The sequence below is a fragment of the Pleurodeles waltl genome, chromosome 4_2 (assembly GCF_031143425.1).
Source record: "Pleurodeles waltl isolate 20211129_DDA chromosome 4_2, aPleWal1.hap1.20221129, whole genome shotgun sequence".
NCBI classification, from domain to species: domain Eukaryota; kingdom Metazoa; phylum Chordata; class Amphibia; order Caudata; family Salamandridae; genus Pleurodeles; species Pleurodeles waltl.
In genome coordinates, this window is record NC_090443.1 from 932620588 (window position 1) to 932645638 (window position 25051).

Below are 25051 nucleotides of genomic sequence, written 5' to 3' on the forward strand. Positions count from 1 at the left end.
TTCTGAAATGAAACTTTTCCTACGCAAAAACTTAAATAATGTTGATATGATAACTGTGACCAACACTCTGGATTACGTAAACATGTTTGCTAAAGAGAGCTACCCTCAATATTATGTGATAACATTCCACGGCTCTGGTTAAATGCAATGTAACTGGTTTATAACTGTAATGTGAAAAGCGTTAAATAATATGATACAGTGGGCCTACACATCTGGAAGTCAGTTTAAATTGGTACCTTCATATCAGATGTGTTCTGATAACAATATAAAGTCTGTGCTAGGCGGGATTCCTCTTGTAGAAACAATGTACATATAATATTGAGCTCTGAGCCCTAACTGATGCAGAATACAATTACGACTCCTTGAGAAAAATAAACTCCATTCTAACTTTACGGCCCCCACAGTCTACAGAACAGCAGCTGAATTAATTCTAAAGAGCAGATGTAAAGTTATTTGTTGCACCATTGTGTTGTTTACTGATAGGTTCCATAGTGTACGTATACTTTTGCGTTACATATTGTTTTCCACAAGCACAAACGTCTTGTACTAGGCTGGTTCCTCTGCAATAGAAAATCTTTTACCGAGTTAGAATGTAGAAATCCTTATCAAGATCAGGCAATATATTGTATTTTGTCATTATTGCAGAGTAATTAATCTTCACTGGCCCCAATCCTCTATCTTCAGACTAATTGCATTAAAATGTGGCTATCTAGGCATGCAATTGTACTATCTAGGTCATGGGTACTCACAAACTTTTTCTCGGGGGCCAAAATTGCAGTATGGTTTGCGGCCGAGGGCCGCACTGAAGTGACAGCGGGGGGCGGGGCTTAGAGGGGGAACAACCACCCCACCCCCTTTTTCAAAACAATGCCCCTACCCCAGTAACACACACAGCGCGCACACATACAGCGCCATCTGCTCTCACCCCTACCCCAGTAACACACACAGCGCCATCTGCTCTCACCCCTACCCCAGTAACACACACAGCGCCATCTGCATACAGCGCCATCTGCTCTCACCCCTACCCCAGTAACACACACAGCGCCATCTGCTCTCACCCCTACCCCAGTAACACACACAGCGCCATCTGCATACAGCGCCATCTGCTCTCACCCCTACCCCAGTAACACACACTGCGCCATCTGTACACAGCGCCATCTGCTCTCACCCCTACCCCAGTAACACACACAGCGCGCACACACACAGCGCCATCTGCTCTCACCCCTACCCCAGTAACACACACACACAGCGCACACATACAGCGCCATCTGCTCTCACCCCTACCCCAGTAACACACACAGCGCCATCTGCTCTCACCCCTACCCCAGTAACACACACAGCGCCATCTGCATACAGCGCCATCTGCTCTCACCCCTACCCCAGTAACACACACTGCGCCATCTGCACACAGCGCCATCTGCTCTCACCCCTATCCCAGTAACACACACAGCGCCATCTGCTCTCACCCCTACCCCAGTAACACACACAGCGCCATCTGCATACAGCGCCATCTGCTCTCACCCCTACCCCAGTAACACACACAGCGCCATCTGCTCTCACCCCTACCCCAGTAACACACACTGCGCCATCTGCACACAGCGCCATCTGCTCTCACCCCTACCCCAGTAACACACACAGCGCGCACACACACAGCGCCATCTGCTCTCACCCCTACCCCAGTAACACACACACACAGTGCACACATACAGCGCCATCTGCTCTCACCCCTACCCCAGTAACACACACAGCGCCATCTGCTCTCACCCCTACCCCAGTAACACACACAGCGCCATCTGCATACAGCGCTATCTTCTCTCACCCCTACCCCAGTAACACACACTGCGCCATCTGCACACAGCGCCATCTGCTCTCACCCCTACCCCAGTAACACACACAGCGCGCACACACACAGCACCATCTGCTCTCACCCCTACCCCAGTAACACACACACACAGCGCACACATACAGCGCCATCTGCTCTCACCCCTACCCCAGTAACACACACAGCGCCATCTGCTCTCACCCCTACCCCAGTAACACACACTGCGCCATCTGCACACAGCGCCATCTGCTCCCACCCCTACCCCAGTAACACACACAGCGCCATCTGCTCTCACCCCTACCCCAGTAACACACACTGCGCCATCTGCACACAGCGCCATCTGCTCTCACCCCACCCCAGTAACACACACACACAGTGCACACACACAGCGCCATCTGCTCTCACCCCTACCCCAGTAACACACACAGCGCGCACACACACAGCGCCATCTGCTCTCACCCCTACCCCAGTAACACACACACACAGCGCACACACACAGCGCAATCTGCTCTCACGCCTACCCCAGTAACACACACTACATTAAAAACAAATAAATAAATAACCAAAGAGCCTTACCTGACTCAAAGCACTGTAAAGATGCCACAAATGTGGAACAGCAGGCAGGCAGGCGGGCAGCAGACGTGGAGCCGGTGACAGGAAGCAGATGACCAAAGCCCCATAAAAGTTAGCTGCAAGGGCTGACTTTTATGGGGCTTTGGCTTCCAGGATCGTCAGGGCAACGGCATAAACAATGGCCGCCGTATGTAAACATAGAGGAGGGCCGCGGGAGCATGCTCCCGCGGCCCTCTTCTATGTTTACATACTGCTGCCATTATGATATGGCGTTTGGTGTGCGTCTCGCGGGCCGCCAAGCTAGGTCCGTGGGGCCGCTGGCGGCCCGCGGGCCGTACTTTGAGTACCGTTGATCTAGGTTATGCTAAGTCCCCTGGAGGACACTGGACGAGTTTTCAACGCAATGCATTTTTATATTTCTTTTTAATATGATTTTGTTTTGCAGAACCTCTCAATCTCGTTTAAAAAAAATATTATTGTTAGTGTTGTTGTGTTCTATTTAGATGTTCTTGCTTTAACTTAGGTTGTGTGTGGACCTTTTTGTTCTTTATTAATTTAACTGCATTGCTGATGGCTCGTTTTCTTTGCACACAATACCTCCCAGTTTTTTTTCTGACGAATGTCTAGATACTCAGGCCCAGTTACATCAGGCGAACACAGATTTCCATTAATTCTTTAGCAAAACCAGTACATCTATCTGGAACACTCTGTTTTGGTTGAGCGGGAGCTCGGCTGTACCTCACACCTTAACAGGGTTGTACTGGAACAGAAAATAGTCACCGGGTGCCAAAATAGTGGCCCCATTGGTGAATTAGATAGCTAAGCAAGTGGCTCATGTTTGTAAAGTGAGCCCGTTTTGAACCTATAAGAAGACGCTGTATGACTGTTCTCCAAGGCATGGAGGACAGCACAGATTTTCCTAAAGAGTGGAAGTGATAATAATCTCACTTGCAAAGAATAAGAATCAATGTTGCGAGACGCGCCATGCTACTGGCTCCAACATTTTACATTGATTAAAACTGGAAAACTCTTGCTACACTTTAGTATCCAATACTTTGTACAGATTCTATACAATGCCGTTTATAAACATACCTTTATATTCTCTTTAACCCCTTCGCTGCCAGGCCTTTTCCCCATTTTTTTTGTCTATTTGGAGAAGTTTGCGCTTAGGCCGGCATAACTTTTTGTCCACATAAGCTACCCATGCCAAATTTGCGTCCTTTTTTTCCAACATTCTAAGGATTGTAGAGGTACCCAGAGTTTGTGGGTTGCCCTGAAGGAGACCAAGAAATTAGCCAAAATACAGCAAAAAAATAGTTTTTTTCCCAACAAATTGGAAAAAAGGGCTGGAGAAGAAGGCTTGTGGTTTTTGCCCTGAAAGTGACATCAACAAAGGGTTTGCTGTGCTACAATCACCAGCTTCCCACCTTTCAGGAACAGGAAGACTTCAATCAGAATATCACATTTTTCAACACAATTTTGGCATTTTACTGGGATATACCCTATTTTCACTATTTTTTGTGCTTTTAGCCTCCTTCCAGTTAATGACAGAAATGGGATTGAAACCAGTGCTGGATCCCGGAAAGCTAAACATTTCTGAAATGTAGACATAATTCTGAATTCAGCAAGGGGTCATTTGTGCAGATCCTACAAGGCTTTCCTACAGACAATAACAGCTGAAATAAAAAAATATTGAAATTGAGGTGAAAAAAACAGCCATTTTTCTTCACGTTTTACTCTGTAACTTTTTACTGCAATGCCAGATTTGTTAAAGCAATGTACCTTGCAATAGGTTTGCATTCTATGCCAGGTATACAGCAATTCATTTGCTGAAATATAAAGAGTCAAAAATAGGTATCAAGGAAACCTTTGTATTTCTAAAATGGGCACAAAATAAGGTGTTGAGAAGCAGTGGTTATTTGCACATCTCTGAATTCTGGGGTCCCCATACTAGCATGTGAATTTCAGGGCATTTCTCAAATAGACGTCTTTTTTACACAGTCTTACATTTGGAAGGAAAAAATGTAGAGAAACACAAGGGCCAATAACACTTGTTCTGCTATTCTGTTTTCCCCCCAAGTCTCCAGATAAAAACCGTACCTCACTTGAGTGGGCAGGCCTAACGGCCACAACAGGAAACGCAACATGGAGACATCACATTTTACCAAAGAAAACTGACGTGTTTTTTGGAAAGTGCCTAGCTGTCGATTTTGGCATTTAGCTCAGCCGGCACCTAGGAAAACCTACCAAACCTGTGCATTTTTGAAAACTAGACACCTAGGGAAATTCATAGTGGGGTGAGTTGAGGGGCTCTCACCAGGTTATGTTACCCAGAATCCTTTGCAAACCTCAAAATGTGACCAAAAAACACGTTTTCCTCACATTTCGGTGACAGAAAGTTCAGGAATCTGAGAAGAGCCACAAATTTCATTCCGCACCCAGGGTTCTCCAAAGTCTCCCGATAAAAATGGTACCTCACTTTTATGGGTAGGCCTAATGCTCGCGACAGGAAATGCACCAAAACACAACATGGACACATCACATTTTTCCAAAGAAAACAGAGCTGTTTTCTTGCAAAGTGCCTAGCTGTGGATTTTGGCCTTTAGCTCAGCCGGCACCTAGGGAACCCTACCAAACCTGTACATTTTTTTAAAACTAGACACCTAGGGGAATCCAGGATGGGGTGACTTGTGGGGCTCTTACCAGGTTCTGTTACCCAGAATCCTTTGCAAACCTCATCATTTGGCCAAAAAAAACACTTTTTCCTCACATTTCGGTGACAAAGTTCTGGAATCTGAGAGGAACCACAAATTTCCTTCCATACCCAATGTTTGCCCAAGTCTCCAGATAAAAATGGTACCTCACTTGTGTGGGTAGGCCTAGTGCCTGCGAAAGGAAATGCCCCAAAACACTATGTGGACACATCAAAATTATCAAATACTAAACTACCTGCTTTTGCGGGGGTCTGCATTTTCGGTCCTGGGCTCAGCAGCCATATAGCGAAACCTACCAAACCCAAACATTTCTGAAAACTAGATACCCGAGGGAATCCAGGGAGGTTTGACTTGCATGGATCCCCCAATGTTTTCTTACCCAGAATCCTCAGCAAACCTCAAATTTAGCTTAAAAGAAAATCACATTTTTTCCACATTTCTGTGTTGGATCACCGCACCTGGACAATTTCCTACCACCCAACGTTCCCCTCAGTCTCCCGGTAAAAATGATACCCCACTTGTGCAGGTGGGCCAAGTGCCTGTGACAGGGAAGAGACAAAAACATGTCAAAATTGAGGGGGAACCAAAGCGGTCCAAAAGGGCAGTTTGAAAAAAAACATATTTAGGCTGACAAGTGGGGCAGAATTTTTATTGGTATAGATGAGACAATGCTGGGTGGTAGGAATTTTCTGGATTCCTGCAGATTCCAGGAGTTTCCATCACAAAAATGTGGAAAAATGTGCGATTTCCAGCAAAGTTGGAGGTTTTCAGGGCATTGTGGGTAAGAAAATGGTGCGGGTGCATTTGAAGCACACCACCCTGGAATCACCCAGATGTTTAGTTTTCAGATGTGTCTAGGTCTTGTGGGTTTTTCTACCTGGCAGCGTCCCAAAGTCCAAAAAGTGCAGCCCTCACCATTCCAAGTGGGATAATTTTTAGAGTTAGCCAAGCTCTCATGGCCCAAATGTAAACCCAAAACCCAAAATAATCAAATGACCTCTTGCTTGCTGTGGGATAAGATGTTTTAGTGTGCGGGTGGAGACCTGTAAGACTGATACCCCCTTCAGTTGGGGTAAGGGCAAAACCAGGCCCATACTGTTAGTAGCCACCACGCCACTATTTTTTTTTAATCCCCTGGCATCTAGTAGACTTTCTGTCCCCCTGGGGTGTGGATCAGGGGTAATTGCCCTATCTGCCCACTGGTGGGCAGAACAACTTTGGCCCCATTTATTTGGGGTGGGGGTATAGCGGGGTGGGGGTATAGCCATACCCCGACCCTCTTATTTTGAAAAAATAAAAAGACTTGTCTGGTCACTTGTGGGTTTTCTGCCCAAATAGGCCGATCTGCCACAAAGGGGGCAGATATGGCCAACAGTAACGTGCCCCCATGGGAAGCAACCCTTGCCCAAGGGGCTGTCCCCCCAAACAAAACACACACATACACACAAACCAATCCCTGGTGCCTAAGTGGGTCCTGCCCCACCAGGAGCGGATTGGCCTAATAGAAATAGGCAGCTTTGCCACCAAGGGGAGCAGAAATGGCCTGAGATAAATTCCCCCTCCCCACCGCTCAGGGGAGCGACCCTTGCCTAAGAGGTCGCTCCCCTTGCGTGAAATTGACCCACAAAACAAATCCCTGGTGTCTAGTGGTTTCTGCCCCCCTTGGAGGCAGATTGGCCTAATAAAAATAGGTCGATCTGCCCTCAAGGGGGGCAGAAATGGCCTAAATACAGTTTGCTTGGGGCACCTTCCTGCACAAAAACAATCCTGGGAGGCTTCTTCCACTTTCTATAAGAAGAGGAAAAAACAAGGCGAAATAGTGATATTTCTCCTGGTTGCACCTCGCTTGGGGAGGCTTAAGGTTTTGGAGCATTCCCAGGTTTACAAGGTCTTGTAAATCTGGGGATGCATCAAAAGCCATGGGAGTTGCGTGGGAACAACCAATGCAATGCAAATGGAACGCCTACCCAGGAAAGAGCAGAGCAATGCAGCAACTTGCACTGTGTTGTTCTACTCCAGATTTTTGAGGTAACTCAAAGTCACACAGAGTGGCTTTGCGTGGCTTCATAAATCTAACTTAGAGCCTTGCGACATGCATGTACCACTCTGCATGGTGCAAACGTGACGCAAGGCTCTCGTAAATATGCTCCTTGGGGTTTGACCCAGTAGAGGCCTTGAAAATGTTCAAGTGCAAGCCCAGTTGTGATTGGGCAACTGAGAGTCTAGCAAAACGTGTTTTTCAGCTTTTTGTGTCTCTATAGCCCCAAAGGATGGATGGCAGCCCACTGATTCAGAGTCCACTTCTGTGTCCTGGGTACAAGAGAGGGCACTTCAAGTCCTTCAGGGCTACACTCTGGTTACAACAAGCAGGATCCAGTCATCTTCTAATCTTCTGTTCTGAGGAGGGTTCCTTGACGTGCCACTTTTACAGGTTGCACTTGCCAGTGTGTGGGGGTGACTCCTTGCTCCTTTCTTGTCAATGGGTTAAATGTTTGAAGTGATAACCCTACCCTTTTACAGCATTTCCTGTGTGCTGTACTGCAAAAAATCCCACAGTGCACTTTACTGCTCGAGATGAAGGATTCCTTCCCTCCTGTGTGCAAGCCTTTGTGGCCACCCAGAGGAGTGGCCAGAGAAATGATCAGTCCCCTGTGTCCACTTTAAACTGGTTTTGGGGGCATCTTCCCTTCTACTCAGTTTGGACCAGGCTGTCTAGTAGGGGCTGGGGCACAAAGACTTGTCTTCCACCAAGTCTCACTTGTCATCTGCCTGTTAAAGAATAGGGCTCATCTTAGTCATTTACAAATTGATTATGTTTCTGGGCCCACCCTACCAGCCTTTCCTGTAAGGGGAAGAAATACACAACCCCCACACCCAAGCTATTGTTTCTGATGTGAGAGCAGTTTTCACACCTCATTGTCAGAAAGGAACTAGAAGTCCAACTGTCCAATACTAATGATATTTAGCATAACTCGGGCTCAGGTAGAAAAAGTATAACTTTACTTTTCCTAGATATTTAGTAAAAATGTTAATTGTCCAAAGGATTTCATTTCTAATAAATATTAGACTTTGGATTACTCTACTAGTTGTTTTTGTCAGAAGTTACAGACATTTTCCAGAAATTGGCTACCCCCTGCAAGTGAAAATAGCTTTTGGGGGCTAGTAACTGAAGGTACATGCCAGCTTGAATTTTGCCCATTTTCCACTTTTAAATATTATACACCCTACCTTGTGGGTAACAAGGTGTACTTAGGCGTGATCTTTTAATATTTAAAAGCAGGGATTCCCACCTGTAAGAAAGGGTTATTTTGTCAAAGTTAACAGTAGGTTTTTGGACTCCTACAATAAGGCTTCACATGGTAGACCTGAAACCAAGTTTTACTGGCCCATCTCTGGATAAGAGCTACCGTTCACAGGTGGCATTTAACTTCTAGGTCTTGTGTCTATTTCGTACACCATACACAAGGAACATGTATGCAAGTTATATATGTCATTCAGGGGTACGCCAATTTAACCTTGTTTAAAGGTGGAGCACAGACAAGTTACTTCTATTAAGCAAGGGAAAGGTGTACAGAGTTCCAGGTCCTGCAAAAAAGAGAGGGCAAAAAGTGGAGTGATGTCATGCCAAATATGTCCATTTCCTAAACTACCAAAATATTGTCAAGGTTACTGTATATACAGTTAAGTATAGCTTACTATATTTGCACTCCATACATGTCCCTTGACAATATATATATAGTCAAGGTACGTAAATGTGAAACTAAGGGGCATATTTACAAGCCCCTTGCGCCACATTAGTGTCATTTTTTTTTACGCTAATGTGGCGTTAGGAAGGCATTTTTGCCACGCCAGATTTACAAAGGGGGCGCTCAGGCTCAGGGAGGCCCAAAAAAATGACAATTTTTTCTGTTATTTTTAACGCCTGCTATGAGCAGGCGTTAAAATTATGCACCCATTGAAATCAATGGGCTACCCAGCAATTTGCTGCACTAGCGTCAACATTTTTGGCGCTAGTGCAGCCAAGCGCCACAATAGCATAAAAAATGTTGACACTATTGTCCTAATGACCGCCGTGGTGCGCCGTATTGTAAATATTGGGCACCCATGATGTCATTAGGTGGGGCAGGGGCGACGCAAGAAAACTGGCGCATCAGTGCTGATGCGGCAATTTCTTGCAAATATGCCCCTAAGTGTTAAGAAAAGTGCATTTGTGCTTACCTCCATATACTTACCATATTTCGTTTTTTATAGCACTATACTTATGTCCACAATATTATGACCTACAACCTCCGATATACTGGCATTTAACAAGTCTAAGCCCTACAACTGTATTACAGACACAGCGGTATGTTACATCAGTCATCATCAATTACACCATTTCTTTCATTAATTTAATGGCAGTCTTTCTGTATGATCCATACCGAAGGTTCACATATTCTTACCAGTGGTTCCAGCTCTCGATAATCAACCAAGCTAAATTCTGTGATGAAGTAATAAAAGTGCTTGTAACAGGTGTTCACGTGAGCTTCTGCTCCCACATTGATGACTCCATCAAAGTGATGAATATAAACATGGACAAAGACTCTGAATAACCTGGTGAGGATTTTCGTGCAAACTTGCTGGAAGTTCTTTGGAAATGGAGTCCCTGCAAGACAAAAAAAATCACGATGTTTAGCTTACTTCTTTATTGAGAACATTCTCCCTGGATAGACAAATAGATAAGTAAAGCTACACGCAACGAGGACCCTTTATTTTATTCCATATAGGCTTTAAAATCAGTTGATGACCAGCTCCAAGCCTAAATGTACCTTTTACAGATATTCATATGAGATTCTAATAAATCATAAAAACTAAGAATTGAATATTTATTTGATTCATTGATCTCTTTCACAGTGCTATTTGTCTACTTCAAGGAGGAGCAAGCCAGCATTTTATTACACACACTCAAACGCACAAACATTTCCGCTCTCTGCAAACTGAATTTACGTCACTTCCTGGCCAACCAGTACCTCCTCTACCCTTAACTTGTCAAAATGACCTTACCTACAACCACCTTGTCTGTTTTCATCTATAACACTCACCTCTTCCAGTCCCAGCTCTACTGCTATTGCTTGCCATTGACCTTGCCCTAACCCTAAATCTACACCTTCCTGTTGCCCTACACCTACCCCTTTCTCTAAAACAAACCCTGGACTTATCCCTTAGTCTGACCCTAACACTAAACATACCTATTATCTAATAATATATCTTATTTCAACCGTAACCCTTCACCCCAACCTAACACCAATCTATCACCAACACCAACCCTGACCCTAACCATACCCAAACCCAATCCATAAACCTAAGCCTAGCCCTTACCTTTCCCCACCTTAAACTTTCCTTTCAGCTTTAACCTCTCAATAAAGCATTCCCTAGGCACGAAAGTATTCATTAACTTCACAAGCCCCCTTCCTGTAATCCTAAACCTACTTTCTCAATGTATTTCAGGTGAGAGGATGAGCAAATGGCTTTGAGGTTGATACTGCTTAGATGAATAAGAGGAAATAATGGTGTAGACTGGTAATGTATGTAAGGTAATGATACCATTTTCTCAGTGAAACACAGCACAGACAACCCCCTTGACAATGTGAAGATAGGAGGAGTTATAGGGTAGGTTGTACATCTGTAATGGCTGTAACTAATTTGCACATAACAGAACATTACATGCTTTGACCAGGGCTTGGGTCCTCTTGCTGCCTGCATGATAAAAACCCAGATGGACCTCAAATGTGCCTTTTTTCTTCAATCCCTTGTCTATTGTGATAACTATGTGTTTGGACTGCAGGTCTACACACAAAGCCGAACAAACAGGAAACGATATCTCTTTATTAGTTTGTCTGTTCCTGAATAAGGAATTCATTAGACCTATTGTTTGGTTAGGTGCTGAATAACTACCTCTGCTTTTGGTTGCTCATCTAATTCTTTTTATGTATATATGAGAATTAATTTGGCACAATTAGGGTGTAGCGGACAAGTACAATGGGTGGCGTGAGGCAGGAGAAGTAGACAGAACAAGAGAATTTACCAGCTGGGGTTCATCATCCTGATGGGTCAGGTGAATGCGGTGTCAGCTGTATAGGTGAGTCTGAATTGGACAGATGAGTCTTCAGGATTATTCCTAAGAGCAGGAGTAAGGGAACTTGCTGGAGCTGGATGATTTGGACAGATTCTGAATCTGTTTCTCAAGCTAAAGTAATAGTGTCTGTAATCTGGCCTTGATAAACGCTAGAACTGAACTTCCATCAGACAGGAGTATTTCTAGGGATCATAGAGAATACATCTCCTAAGGTTTAGGAAACAGGATGGATTTCAAGCCTTGAAGTTTGGAGAGGGGTTGAGACACTAAAACTGGATGGGAAGATAACCAATGCAGACAGGTTTTGTTTGAAGGAGTGCATTGTGAGGCCACTTTGGGTGGGTGGATTCGGTGCAGAGATCTGGGGAGGATATATCTGGGTTTAGATGTGGTCAATGGTAAATTGCGTTTCAAATGCTACGTACCTAACACATCAAGAATGTTTTTTAAAACGTTAAAATATGTGCAGCATCATTTAGACCAACGTTGAAATCACCTTGGCACCAAAATCGTTTTCACTGCCAGACAATTTTTGGCCCCTGATTAAGAACTCTGCATAAAATAATGAAGAATAACCTATGCAAATGGTCATTGTGTGCCCATTTTTATGTGGTATTACCCTGTGTGCACAGATCTGCATATTCCATTGAGATAAGTTACTTCTAGTAGTAAGTGACTCAGAACTAAGTGCTTTTTACATCTAATCTACAACGTACTCATGGGTTTCAATGATCTAGTCAATACAATAATTGACAAGCCATTAGTGGGATGAGGCTAAAAAGAGGATGCTCTGATGGCATAAAACATGCACATATTGTGGTGCACATCATTTACTGATTGTATAGCAACACTTTGACGTTCACTCAGATTGTCTGTACATTGTTAACATATACTCAGTGGTTTTCAACTTGCGCCTATGTCATGAGAATTACTTTTAGCTACTCCTCAGGACGACCAAGGAAACTTTGTAGTGGCGCAAAAAACAAACAGCACAAATCCTTGTGATTCAAACCATTTATGCTGCGGGCGTAGTACAGAAATAGGCAAGCAGATTTTGCTCTATCAGTCGACATCACCGAAATATCTTAGCACCAGGGCATGCATGGCGAATCGTGAAGGTAAATCCATAGATTACACAGCACCTTTGCTCGTAAATCGTTTTAGGGGTGTTTAGAGATTTTAATAAGCATTGTAATCAACAAATAATCCTGTTAACAAAAAAAAAAGTATTATGTACTGTTTGCGTGCTAATGTAATGATGAACTGAACAAAAACTATATTTTACCATTCAATGATCCATATTATAAACATAGAAAGGACATGTACGTATTTTATATATTTCTTTTTGTGTAAGTTGCAAACATATTTTTGTAGTCTGCTCCATTTTTACACTTCTACAAATACAATTTGATTCATTGTGTATTATTCAAGCAACAAAAATGGTGCTTATAGATTTGACACCACAAACTTTCAGTCGTATGTTTATTTTTAAGAAAACAGCACAAAACTGCTGTAAATTGTAGGCCAATCCATATATTGCGAAACCACTTGTCTGATCTCGCTATGTGATGGTTAACGTTCATTAGCACTTGATCACAAAGTGTGCTTGTGAACAAAACACAATGCACATATTTGTGTTAAGATTTGAATTCAATATATACATTTAGCGTAAATGTAATGAGGGTGTAACTCGGGCTGGGAGGGCTGCGGTTGCCAGCATCACCTCCTGCACCTGATCCTGCCTTGGTTATTTATTGTGCAAGCGTCAGACGTGTGTATTCACTTTTCCAGGTCTTCGCCCCAATTTATGACCTGTTCTCACACTCCCAGCCTTGTCTAGCCTCGGGTGGACATCCCTAGTTCTCTAAACTCCGCTGGAGCTCCCTAGTTACCCTTGCACTGCCCCAACACTGAACTTGGCATTGCAGATCCAACCATTCCAACCATTCCAGAGAGGACCAGTCACATTGGGTTCCTTGTCTCCAACAGGTGACGCACTGTACCAAATGCTTGCCCTCATTGATTTATATTGAATACAGAAAGGTGCCATTTTATGTAGAGCCACAAAATTGTGTCTGATCCAATTAAGGAGTCCGACTCCTTTTGTCATAACGTAATGACAGTTCCAGTGGCAGCCACAGAATGGCTGATACTGGTGCCCTCCTCTGGAACCCCGCGACCCTCATCCCTTTGAGTTAAGGCAATTCTGTTTGGCAATGATTTAAAAAAAAAAAAACACTTTTCAATAATCCCTTTTATTAACTCACTTCCATGACAGTCTTCCATTCATGCAGACCAGGGACACACCACAACTCTTGTCTCTATCTCAGTCCTCACACCTGCTGCCATCCTTTGCCACTCTTTTCCTACAGTTCTCTAGCTCCTTCTTTCTCCCTTTTCTGCTTCCCATCTCTTGCTAGCGGGAGGATAAGCCCCAGTCCCCAACAAGCATATGCAATGCAATGGGTCTTGCGTTTGCTCGAATTAGAGTTATTAGCATTGTAAACTCCTAACCGGACTTTTCTTGCCACATAATTCGAAAATAAAAAGTAAAACAGTTGACATAAGCAAGCAGGTTCACAGCGCCACGGCCGCCATGTGCATCAGCGTGAAGCACACACAAAAAGGAAAAAGAAGTTCGCTCGCAGTCAAACCTGTCGGCAAATGTGCAATTATCCATGCAACAGGGTCAATGGCCAAGGCAGTAACAAAACCTCCCCAAGGAGGGACAAACTTAAACCATTTACCAATGTCATCAAAGGATTTTTGAAGGGTAAGCCCACAAACGAGTGGTAGTGATGGGCGTGAGGTGGGCGTTGTTAAAAGCTCCGATACACACCAACACGTCGGAAAAGCAGCACGCAATGCTCGACCGAAAAAATAGTGTTGGCACCCAGTACCTAAACCACCTGAGCACTGGCCTGGCCCAGCCAGCCTAACCTGTGAAAACGTGAAAGTATAAGTGAAAGGGAAAAAAAAGAAATATGGGGGTTGCAGGTGTCCTCTGTGTAAGTAACAAGATAAAAAAAAAAAACTAAAACAGCTGGTAGAGTCAGGCCAAGTCAAAATGGCGGTGCTGAGACGGACAGCTCCAAGCTATACATATTGGGTCGGCTTCGATTCCTGGAAATACACATTCCAGTGATTTGTACTAAACGAGCACTATTCATGCAGCACAATCTCCGCAATTGGGCAGAGCCGACTCATGAAAAATGCCCCGAGGGGCGTCCTGAGCACATGAGCTGCATTCATCACATGTGAACGGCGCAGGCATCACAGAAGCAGCTGCGATAATCATCGGAATGGCGGTGATCCCTCCACAAACAGGATTTGCACAAAACCAATCAGCGCCTCTCAGGTTCACTGACCTCAACCACCCTGCATAACGATCCAACTATTTCCAGGAAAAGCCCATCGAACAATGGCCGCCAATCCACATGAATCAGGCGGCGACCAGCAAAGCATGGAACCTTTCCCCTGACCCCTGACCCCTGACGGCTTTATCCTGCCTTGCGCGCTCACAGGTGACATTAGACAACCATAGGAATTCGAAGCTATTGGCTCAACTGCAAACTACTTTTTTTCTTTATCGCCCTGCAATCCATTGCATTCTGTCATCTGTCAAAGGCATCTCTGTCGGGATAATCTTCGGCGCTGTGTCTGGAGAGGGGCAGGTTTTCACTCTTCTGGGAAGCCCGATCTCACAACAAGGAAGGGGATCGCCGCCTCCTCATGGCACATAGCATTACTGAAGTAGCGCCTCGATGCCTCAGTGAGCAATGGCAGCGAAGTGTGACAGCCCGGCGTGAATAAACGCTTTACTGTTTTTAAAAACGACCAGGGATTCAGCGAGCAAGCAAGGCGTTCAAGTTTCAAAATATTTGGTCATTAACAAAATCCAGAAACCGTGTAAACCGTATTTGATCCATTTTGATTGGCCTTCTTGATTTACTTGGCTGACTTTTAGTATCTCATGTTTTCCTGTCTCCGGATTTAACGCCATCTGTGAGTCGCCTTTGTCAACTTTACGATCTCCTCGTGTTCGTTGAAGAGGCTTTACCAGGGTCCAAGGAAAGCTCATCAAACTCACCAGACTGTTGGAGGCACCATCCTGGAGATAGCTCATTTGTGGGTGGCGTGTAAATCAAGGGGGGGGGGGGGGGAGAACAGAGGAGGGAGGGATCATCCTCCTCAAACTCAAGCTGTGCACAGATTAGAGAGACCTGCTCCATCACTTGGACTGCCCGGGCCACTTTATTACGAGAAAAAGAAAAACATGTTTTTTTTTAATGTCAAGATGCAGGCACGGATGACGGATATTAAAGGTAAATTGGCCATGCAGGGTCCTTGAAGACTGTGGGACTACAGGCACACCTCGCATCCGTGGACCTATACAGCACTGTTGAATGTCACTACATATACAGTAGATCAGGTACCAAGTAGGTGAAGATTTCTTGGAATGCGTGGTGCACGACTGAAATGCAGCTGAAGTTATAGACAGGTGTGTAAGGAGTGAACTTATAGGAAGTGAGATTTCCAGTCTTGACGAAACGTCAAAGAGAAAGGTGGCAGAAACAAGTAGACCAGATAACAGGAGGAAGCTAGGGCCTCAGTACCACTATGAACTTCCCACTTTTTCTTTCCTATATTTTAATCATACTGATTGGGGCATTTATTAAAGTAACATTTGCTACCAGCCAGGTACTTAACAGAACCCGGGCCCCCAACTCCTATTTCCTTCCATATAGTGTATTATTAAGTGTTCATGTGTAGCTGATTGGACACAGCACGCCCTGTTCCACAGCAGAACAGGAAAGAGCCCAACGATGAAGCAGGCCACCAAGGGAAACCCTTGTGGATGAGGTTGCTATAAAAAACATTTTTGCTTTTTTTCATAAGAAAGTGGCCTGGTCAGTATGCATGATAAGTAGGGCTCTCTAATTTGTGCATACCTGTAGCACTTGTCTACACATATACCTGCCCAACGTAACATAACATACCATACCGTATCATAACATGGTGTAAAGTGCATGTCACCCAAAACATATTTAGGTGCTGAATGACAGATTTTTTATTTTATTTTGGCAGGATGAAACGCTGAATGGACACCAGGATTTGATCCTGTTACACTAAGGTCAAACACAGATCCCTAAAGGGTATACATTGGTCCAATGAACGATCAGACTCATCTTCCAGGCCTGCAGTTTCAAAATACTGGGTCTCACTAGTGGGTCTTGTCGCTTGTGTTTCAAATACTCTGAAAGGAAGCTTGAAGGAGAGGGTTAGAAACCTGAAACCCTCAGGAAGCAGTAGCTTGGATCCAGTGCTGATGTAAATGTTTTCCACACCTCTACATTGTGCATTAGTAAGAAGGTAATAGGCCTTCTTTCAGAAGACGAAGGGCAGACTCTTCCAAACAAATAGTAGAATCTCATCTGCCATCCAAGATCCTTTATGGTGGAATGGGGAGGCAGCACTCACCAGGGTGGAAGGTATGGTTGTGGCTGGGTAGCCGTGGGGCTCATCAGCTCTGAGATGTTGGTATCCCTCATGCCCCCACCCCCAGAGATCATAGAGTCATTGAGTATCACCCAGCCTGTTGTATATGTAGGGGCTTGTGGTGGGAGAACCCAAGGGCCACAGTAAACCCCAGAGAGGTGGACTTGGGTACCGACTCCCCTGCCTGGAGAAATCAGAGCTATCCTTAGGATCACCGCTCATTGGGCGTGCAATTACCTAAGTGTAACAGGGAAATCTTAGGCGTTTCCCTTTTGCCTGTATGATCTTTAGCACTTTAAGGGGGGTATTCCTAATGATTACTATGATACCCCACCTTGGAGAATCCCACATATTTTCCAGGTCCTGGGGTCTGCAGGTGACATAAGTGTTGTCACTAGCTCCAGCTTCCGTTAGTTGCCCCTGCAGGGTTGCCGCATCAAACAAAGTAATACATGTTATCTTGATTAGATCACCAAATTATCACTGTCCTAATGTCAACTCAGTTGTACTAATGACCGCTTGGTATGATTTGAATATGTGCTATGCACGATATCATCATGTGAGTGGTGCATTAACTGGCTGAGATCGTCAATAACAGCCTAGTAATTTGCATCTATTAAATAACTTGTTCTCCCATGTTGCACACTGTAAAATGAAACAAGAGCTCTTTCTCCCACATCTGTTGCTATTAGGAATTTAAGCCATTTATTTTTAATTTAAACCATGCTACACAGTGGCTTGTCAAAAAAAACACTAACAAAGCTTTTAGATCTCGCATAGGAGAAACCTATTGGCTTTGCCAATACTTGTTTCTTTTCTAATTCTAGAGGCATGTAACATGTCCGGGAAAACCTCTAGATTTCTGTTCATCACGGTCCTTTGGGATCTGTTTATCTTACTTATGTTTTATGTAGCAGCATACATGCCTTCTAGAGGGCACTAGATGCTTTCTTATTTTCGTGGCTGGTAGCTCAGTGAAGAATGTATCTGCTACAGGGCTCTATATTAATATTGATGATCACAGGCTCAAATCCTGGTTGTGCCCACTCAATCTTTCATCCTATAGATGTCTATGAAATTAATTGGTTAACTGGTTACATCCGCCATGAAGTACATAAAGAATCTCTAGGTTGAAGAAGCTTCTACAATGACGCCTATTATGACGCCTCAGTTAGTCCATTTGGTACCACTGTGTGTGATTAATATGGGGATGGGAGGAGAAGTTGTTTCGGGAGCAGGAGGGAGTAACAAAGTCTGTCGTAGTTAATTGGACACAATACGACTCCTGGGGGGTTGGGTTGCGGTGCAGCAGCAAAAGGGTGTCATTTTTAGGTCGAGCGTGCAGCGCTTTGACCTGTTGTAATTGTTGTGGGCTTTTAACCATGCCCACTTCACGCCCATCACTTTCAATTGTTTGTGGGCTTCCTTAAAAAAATCCTTTGTTATCATTGGTGAATGCTTTATGTTTGTCCCTCTTTGGGGTGGTTCTATTACCGCCTTGATACTGACCCCCTTACATAGATAATTGCACGATTGCTGAGAAGTTTGACTGTGTGCGAACTTCTTTTTCCTTTCGTGTCTGTTCTCTGCGCTCATGACAGCCATGGCGCTTTGAATCATCATGCTTATGTCAACTAATGTTTTACTTTACATTTTCAATTTATGTGACAATAAAAGTCCAGTTAGGAATTTACAACACCAATAGCTCTAACTGAAGCAAATGCAAGACCCATTGTGTTGCAAATACTTGTAGCAATTGGGAATTGGGCACATTACGACTCCTGAGCTGTGGCAGCAAAAGGGCAAAAGGGTTGAGGACGGTAACAAGAGTAAATGATGTAAGTCAAAAGAGTGGACTGTAATCCGGATAGGGGAACAACAATTCAAGTGCGCAGCACGGTAAGGGGGCGGGGAGGGAAAATAATAGACATCAGGAGGAGGGCGCAGGATGGGGAGATTGTACAGTGCCATGCACTTTTATAGAATTCATGGCAAAAAGTAAAAATAAAGTACTTGGAGCTGCGTGTGGCCAGTGGAAAGACACTGGCCACAAACAGGAAGCTGTGACAGGTCCATGCTCCATGGCTGGGACAAAAGCCCTCCGAGGAATGCAGGAGGAGGTGAGCTGCCGGCAGGAAGCAGGAACCATGAACAGTAAGAAGTAAGGAAATGAGAGTGATGTGAAAGCCAACCAATATTGGTAAGTAATGAATGGGCTTTAAGCTAGTTTTTAAGGTTTTTCTTTTATTAAAAATAGCTTACACTGACAGCGCATGCAAGATGTAGGTGAAACCCAAAAAAGGAAGGAGAGCTTAAAAAGGGGATTAGAGAAAGAGCAAAATGGAACCCCTTTATGATACATCTATTGTCGAAATGTGTATGTAACCTGTAAGTCACAGGCCCCAGGACGACTTCCTCCTAGCAGTTCACATACTGTGTGCACTCAGTAACCCCTGAGTTCTAATGTAAGAAAATCAGTCTCTTTATAAAGTAAAATATGCACATTAGTGTCTATTTTAAAAAATGAGGCAACAATTTACTTTACTTGTGAAATGTAGAGATATAAGTAATGTGCAGTACGGCGTCATAGTAGAGTTTCGACAACATGTGTATCACTGTCACATTGTGAAAGCTGGACAGCATTGCATAAATTGGACAATTATGTATATTACTGCCAGGGTGGGTTTCTGCTAGGTGTACCCGTGGCCACTTGCATGAATTGTGGAAACTGGTGTGGGATGTGTGCTTACCAGGGGCATAGTTTCCATTGGTGAAGGAGGTATAATGGTGCCTGGGTCCAGAGGCCCGAGGGTCCCATTGAACTCAGATAATTGCTGTATTTCACAGTGCAAACAGAGGCCAAGGGAACCATTGCCTTCCAAGGACAGGGGCCCATTACACACTGGGCATGCCACTGACACTCACAAAAATGCACACAACCCATGTACACAAATACCCAGCAAAAGACCCCTCTCTCCATCTGTGGCTCCGCATCTCTAGTTCTGTTCTCCTCTGGCCAGTCCTGTGGTGCAGGCAGTGAAAGAATGTGGAGGAAGAAGAGCGCAAGGGTCCCGGATACAGCAGCCACACATCACTAAGCCTCAGCGGAGGTCAGAAGATAGACAGTTCCAGTCACTTCTGGAACCTTGCTGAGCCTCAGCACCAACACTAAAGTGGTGTCAGGATCACAGGGGATGGTAGAGGAAAATACACGAGGGGATAGGACAAAGAAGGACGGAGACATTGAATACAGAGGCCCAAACAGGAAGTAATGGCTGACTCACAGTCTGTCACTACCAGGCACTGACTCCTCCTCCCGTTTGCTGCCCTTTTGAAGGGACAACCAGTGAAGGAAGGGGGGGTGGAGGGGAGAATCAGGATGGCTGGCCTTAGAATACGTGGGAGGTTAGAGTGTGCCGCTTTCAGCTTTTGGTAGCCTCTGCCTGCTCACGTTGCTGACTCACAGCCACACATTGCTCACGCGAGATTGAACGATCCTGAAGATGCCCATTTTGATGCGGTGTTTCTGTACTGCTGCTCTTTCTCAGCCAGACCAGGCAGCGCGAGAAAAGGAGATCAGGCCGCCAATCTCCACCTCATCCAACTCTGTTAGGGCAACATCTAAAATGCTTGTATTGACTACCCCTGTTTGCCACAACTGTTCTCAAAATCCTTTGTTGAGCTCTCAGTAAACATGAACTTAATGAAAAAATTCTTACTCTCTGTAAAGAAATCACTGCACCACGGATGCTTCTTTTTCTTCTTTATTCTTCAGATAAGATATACACATCCAACCCTGGCAGGTCTTATGAACAACTGCCTGCCTTACAATCAAATCTCAACATTCCAGCTCCATCCTAGTTGCTAAGCAGCCACTAAGATTCCCTTGAATAGAATACAACACTCTCAAATGGCAAAGTGGTCTACTAATTATATAAATAACTCATCTGAAGGGTCATTGAATAGGATTATTTGACTATCGTGATACCTGTACTCACAAAGACATCCAATACGAAGCAGATGGGAAGAAAGGACATATGCTACTTCATCAACTACATCACTTCAAAGTCTACATCCTTGATTTTCACAATAATTCAGGGTAATCTACTTTCAACCACTACCAGACTTTTGGAGTATTCTCAGAACTGTGTATCCTAGCTGAACAGATTTGGATCCACGTCACCCTTTCTGAAGTTTCTCCACTGGTCTACCAGAAATTCACTTTTTTGTAGACTACCACCATGACAAATAATTTCCATCATTAAAAAAGAAAACAGTCGGTGACACTTCCTTCTAGTACTTGGGGTCATTAAAAAGGCTCCCCCCACTAAGCAAAGAAAGAGCCACTGAACAACCATGTCGGATGAAAAAGAAGAGTTAAGAGATGGTTATTACTAACCATAATAAACCACCCTCTACAACAATGAACAAACCTACCTGCTGTCTGTTCACAGGCAGAAGTTTGATCCAACCCATCACTTTACATCACATAGAGCATTTCATTCCTATTGGCAATCAGGTGGTTGGCCCAATTCTTGTCTTTACCGATAGTATACAATTTACCATCCAAAATGAAAAGATTGTCTCTTCTATTTATTGTCACTATAGCGCTAAGGCACTGCCTGAAACTGAGCCTGATTCTCTTTATTGTTATACTACCACCCCCAATGTCTGGACCCCTCATGGTCATCCTACACTATTCTGCATGTTCCACATGTTGCACTATATGTACCAAGTCTATGACTACACCCCGTCCTTAGAACATAACTTCTTTTCTGAAGCCAGCGATTTCATTACTTTGTACCAACATTAATTACCGCGGTCCATCTTTTCACCCCACAGTAGTGTTTGCATGATATCACTCATCACCTACCAGCAATAACGTCTAGCTCCCTTTCACTTACTAATTAATTAGTCACCAGCAAACTACCAAGGTAAACACATGCTTTAGAGCGCAAGACTAAACAACCAATAATGCCAAACTAGCCACTAACCTTGGGTTATGCAAGTGGGTCTTACAGGAAAGATCCGGAACAATGCTTCTGGAACCACACCTGCGTTGTTCACGCAAGCGGAATGACACTTACCTGAACAACGCAGGCCTTTTTCTCTGCCTTAACCATGCATGTGCTGAACAAAGCACATGCGTGGTTAAGGCAGAGAAAAAGGAAGATCCATCAGGAGAGGACGCGGTCAGCAGGATTGGGGGTAGTTTTTAGGGGTGGGGTGGGGGGCGAAGGGGTCGGGGTGAGTAAGTAATTTTTTTTTTTTTTAAGGGGTGGGTACTTTGGGTTTTAGGGTGAGGGTAGGGGGGTTGGGGTTATTTAGTCTTTAGAGGCGGGGTAATTTTGTATTTAGCGGGGGGTCGGGTTTTTAGCGGCGGGATCGGGCTAATTTTGTATTTAGGACGGGTGGGGGGGGGTTTAGGGGCTGGGTGGGGATCAGGGTAATTTTGTATTTGGGGGGTTGGAGTAATTATGTTTTTAGGGGTGGGGGATCAGGGTAATTTTTTTATTTAGGGTGGGTGAAGGGGTCGGGTTTTTAGAGGCGAGATGGAGCTTTGGGGTAATTTTGTATTTAGGAGGGGTTATTAGGGGAGGGGATGGGGGTCGGAGTAATTTTGTATTTAAGGCAGGGGGCGGGTTTTTAGGGGTGGGGCCGGGGTAATTTTGTATTTAGGGTGGGTTGGGGGGTCAGGTTTTTAGGGGCAGGGTGGGGGGTTGGGGTAATTTTGTATTTAGGGTGGGGTGGGTTTTTAGAGGTGGGTGTTCAGTGTAATTTTGTATTTAGGGTGGGGGGGGTTGAGTTTTTCGGGGCGGGGTGAAGGGGTTGGGGTGGTTTGGTTATTTTATTTTTTTCTAAGGGATGGGGGGTCGGTACTATAGTTTTTAGGGTGGGGTGGGGGGGTCAGGGTTATTTAGTTTTTAGGGGCAGGATAATTTTGTATTCAGTGGGGGTGGAGGGGATGGGTTTTTAGGGGCGGAAGTCGAGCTAATTTTGTATTTAATGCAGGTGGGGGGTTGGGTTAATTTTGTATTTGGGGGGTTGGGATAATTATGTTTTTAGGGTGGGTTTTTAGGGGTGGGGCTCGGGTAATTTTGTATTTAGGGCGGGTGGTGGGGTCGGGTTTTTAAAGGCAGGGTGGGGGGTTGAGATAATTTTGTATTTAGGGGCGGGTTATTAGAGGTGGGGATAGGAGGGTCAGGGTTTTTGTATTTAGGGCGGGGGTCGGGATTTTAGGGGCAGGGTGGGGGTCAGGGTAATTTTGTATTTGGGGGATTGAGGTAATTATGTTTTTAGGGTGGGATTTTAGGAGTGGGGTAATTTTGTATTTAGGGCAGGTGGGGGGGTTGGGTTTTTTAGGCGGGCGGGGGTTGGGGTAATTTTGTGTTCAGGGTAGGTGGGTTGTCGGGTTTTTAGGGGTGGGGGTTGAGGTAATTTTGTGTTTAGGGCGAGTTGGGGCGGGTTATTAGGGCTGGGGTAATTTTGTATTTAGGGCAGGGTGGGTTTTTAGGGGGGTCAGGGTAATTTTGCATTTAGAGTGGGTGGGGGTTGGGTTTTTAGGGGCGGGGCGGGGTGGGGAAATGGGGTAACTTTGTATTCAGGTCGGGGGGTCGAGTTTTTAAGGGCGGGGTTGGGGTGTTAGGGTAATTTTGTTTTTAGGGGTTGGGCAGTTTTATTTTTGGGGGTGGGGTCGGTTTCGGGCTCAGGGTGGGTGGGGGTATCAAGGTAGTTTTTAAAGGTGGGGGTAGGGGTACTTCTGTTTTTAGGGGCGGGGTAGGGGGGAGTTGGGGTAATTTTGTTTTTAGGGGTTGGGTTGTTTTATTTCCGTGGGTGGGGGTCGGTTTTAGTGCTCAGGGTGGGTGGGGGTATCAGGGTAGTTTTTAATAGTGGGGGGTCGGGGTACTTATGTTTTTAGGGTGGGAGGTGGCATGCGACAATGCGCACGCGGTTTCCACACATGCCTTTACAATGAAAAATCATTGTAAAGGCATGCGTGGTAAAGGAATGCGTGGAAACAACACGGTTGTTGTTCAGACCGCCTTGTTCAGGCATGCGTGGTTGCCGCATGCATGGTTCCATCATACAACCGAGTTCTACTCCTCATAAAAGCATTTCAGTGCCTCACCAAGGTTAGTAGATGTCTAAAAATGCATTTACAATACAAAAGAGTAGTGTTTGGGACACAGAGTCTGGAAGTGAAATAGTACATACTTGGAAAAGAGGACACGAAGTTCCATGATAAGGCCTGCAGCAGCTTCTACCATTGGCCGGTAACAGACTATGAAGCATTACATGTTCGCGGTGTCCGGGAACAAGGAGCAACAGGTGAGCATTCAACTCTCACAAATATGGTAGGATTAGGTGATAAACACCAACTTGCTGCAGGCGGATGATGATATATAGTGAAGTCAGCAGTCACCTTTCTTGCGTAAACGTAAGCCTCTCTAGAGGTCATGCAGTTGACCCCTGACCCCTTTTTGGTCATCAATGGCGGCCATGTTCTCTTGGGCTCCTCGGCAGATTGGCAGGCCTTCTGCTGACCCCACAGGAGTTTACACACTTACAAGTAGAATAGAAAAAGCCAAATAGGGCATTACACAATAAACCTAGAAATAAAGGCTAAATACAAAAATTTACATTTTCATGTGTTTGATAAATTGCATTTATTTTACATTTCTATTGGATTAACGTTTTGGATTTGTCGGTAGAATCCTGAGTAAGGCTGCATATAAAATACAAAGCCGGAGAATAACAGACAACACAGAGCAGGCTTTTCACGCTTTACTGCAGAGCAAATCTTCTGCCTAAGGCTGACAGGGCCCCGTGTGATAAGTGCAGTGATTTTAGCATGGATATGGAAATAGCAGCGGATAATGTTAAGGTCCCTTCAGTTGGAGCAGGAGAGGCTGCGGAGCAACACATATCCGATGCCTGTGGCGTTGAAAAATCTGGCCAGTCACTAGACTTCCGGGGCGGAGGCCTTCCCGCCTGTACAGTGACATGTAGAATATCCAAGCTTTACTCCTCTCTAAATGCTGACTGCAGACTGGCACTCCCACACAGCACCTTCAAACGGATGGGGACACGGTAACACCCTTTAACCAAACAGAGAGAATTTTAACACCATCCCCTACTTAAACATAGATGACATCACCTCACCCACCCAGGCATTTGTGGTACATTGTTGCTGCAGCTCCACCTTGTTATGCACATCTTAGATTTCCTTTGTTGTTGATTCAGCTGTCAGGGAATCTGAAGATGGCTGGATCCTAGGATTTCATGGGCAGGGGTGTGCCTCAGCTACTCAGACCTGCCAAGTGCCAT

The 25051-nt window shown here is 44.8% G+C and overlaps 1 protein-coding gene across 2 annotated transcripts in view; it reads right to left on the bottom strand.

The window, feature by feature from the left end:
- MOB3C (MOB kinase activator 3C) overlaps nt 1-25051 on the bottom strand; it is a 227112-nt gene that overhangs the window by 55012 nt on the left and 147049 nt on the right. For both annotated transcript variants that reach the window (XM_069232734.1, XM_069232733.1), the window contains exon 3: nt 9552-9754. In XM_069232734.1, the coding sequence (XP_069088835.1) occupies nt 9552-9754 (203 nt within the window). The remainder of the gene's footprint in view (nt 1-9551; nt 9755-25051) is intronic.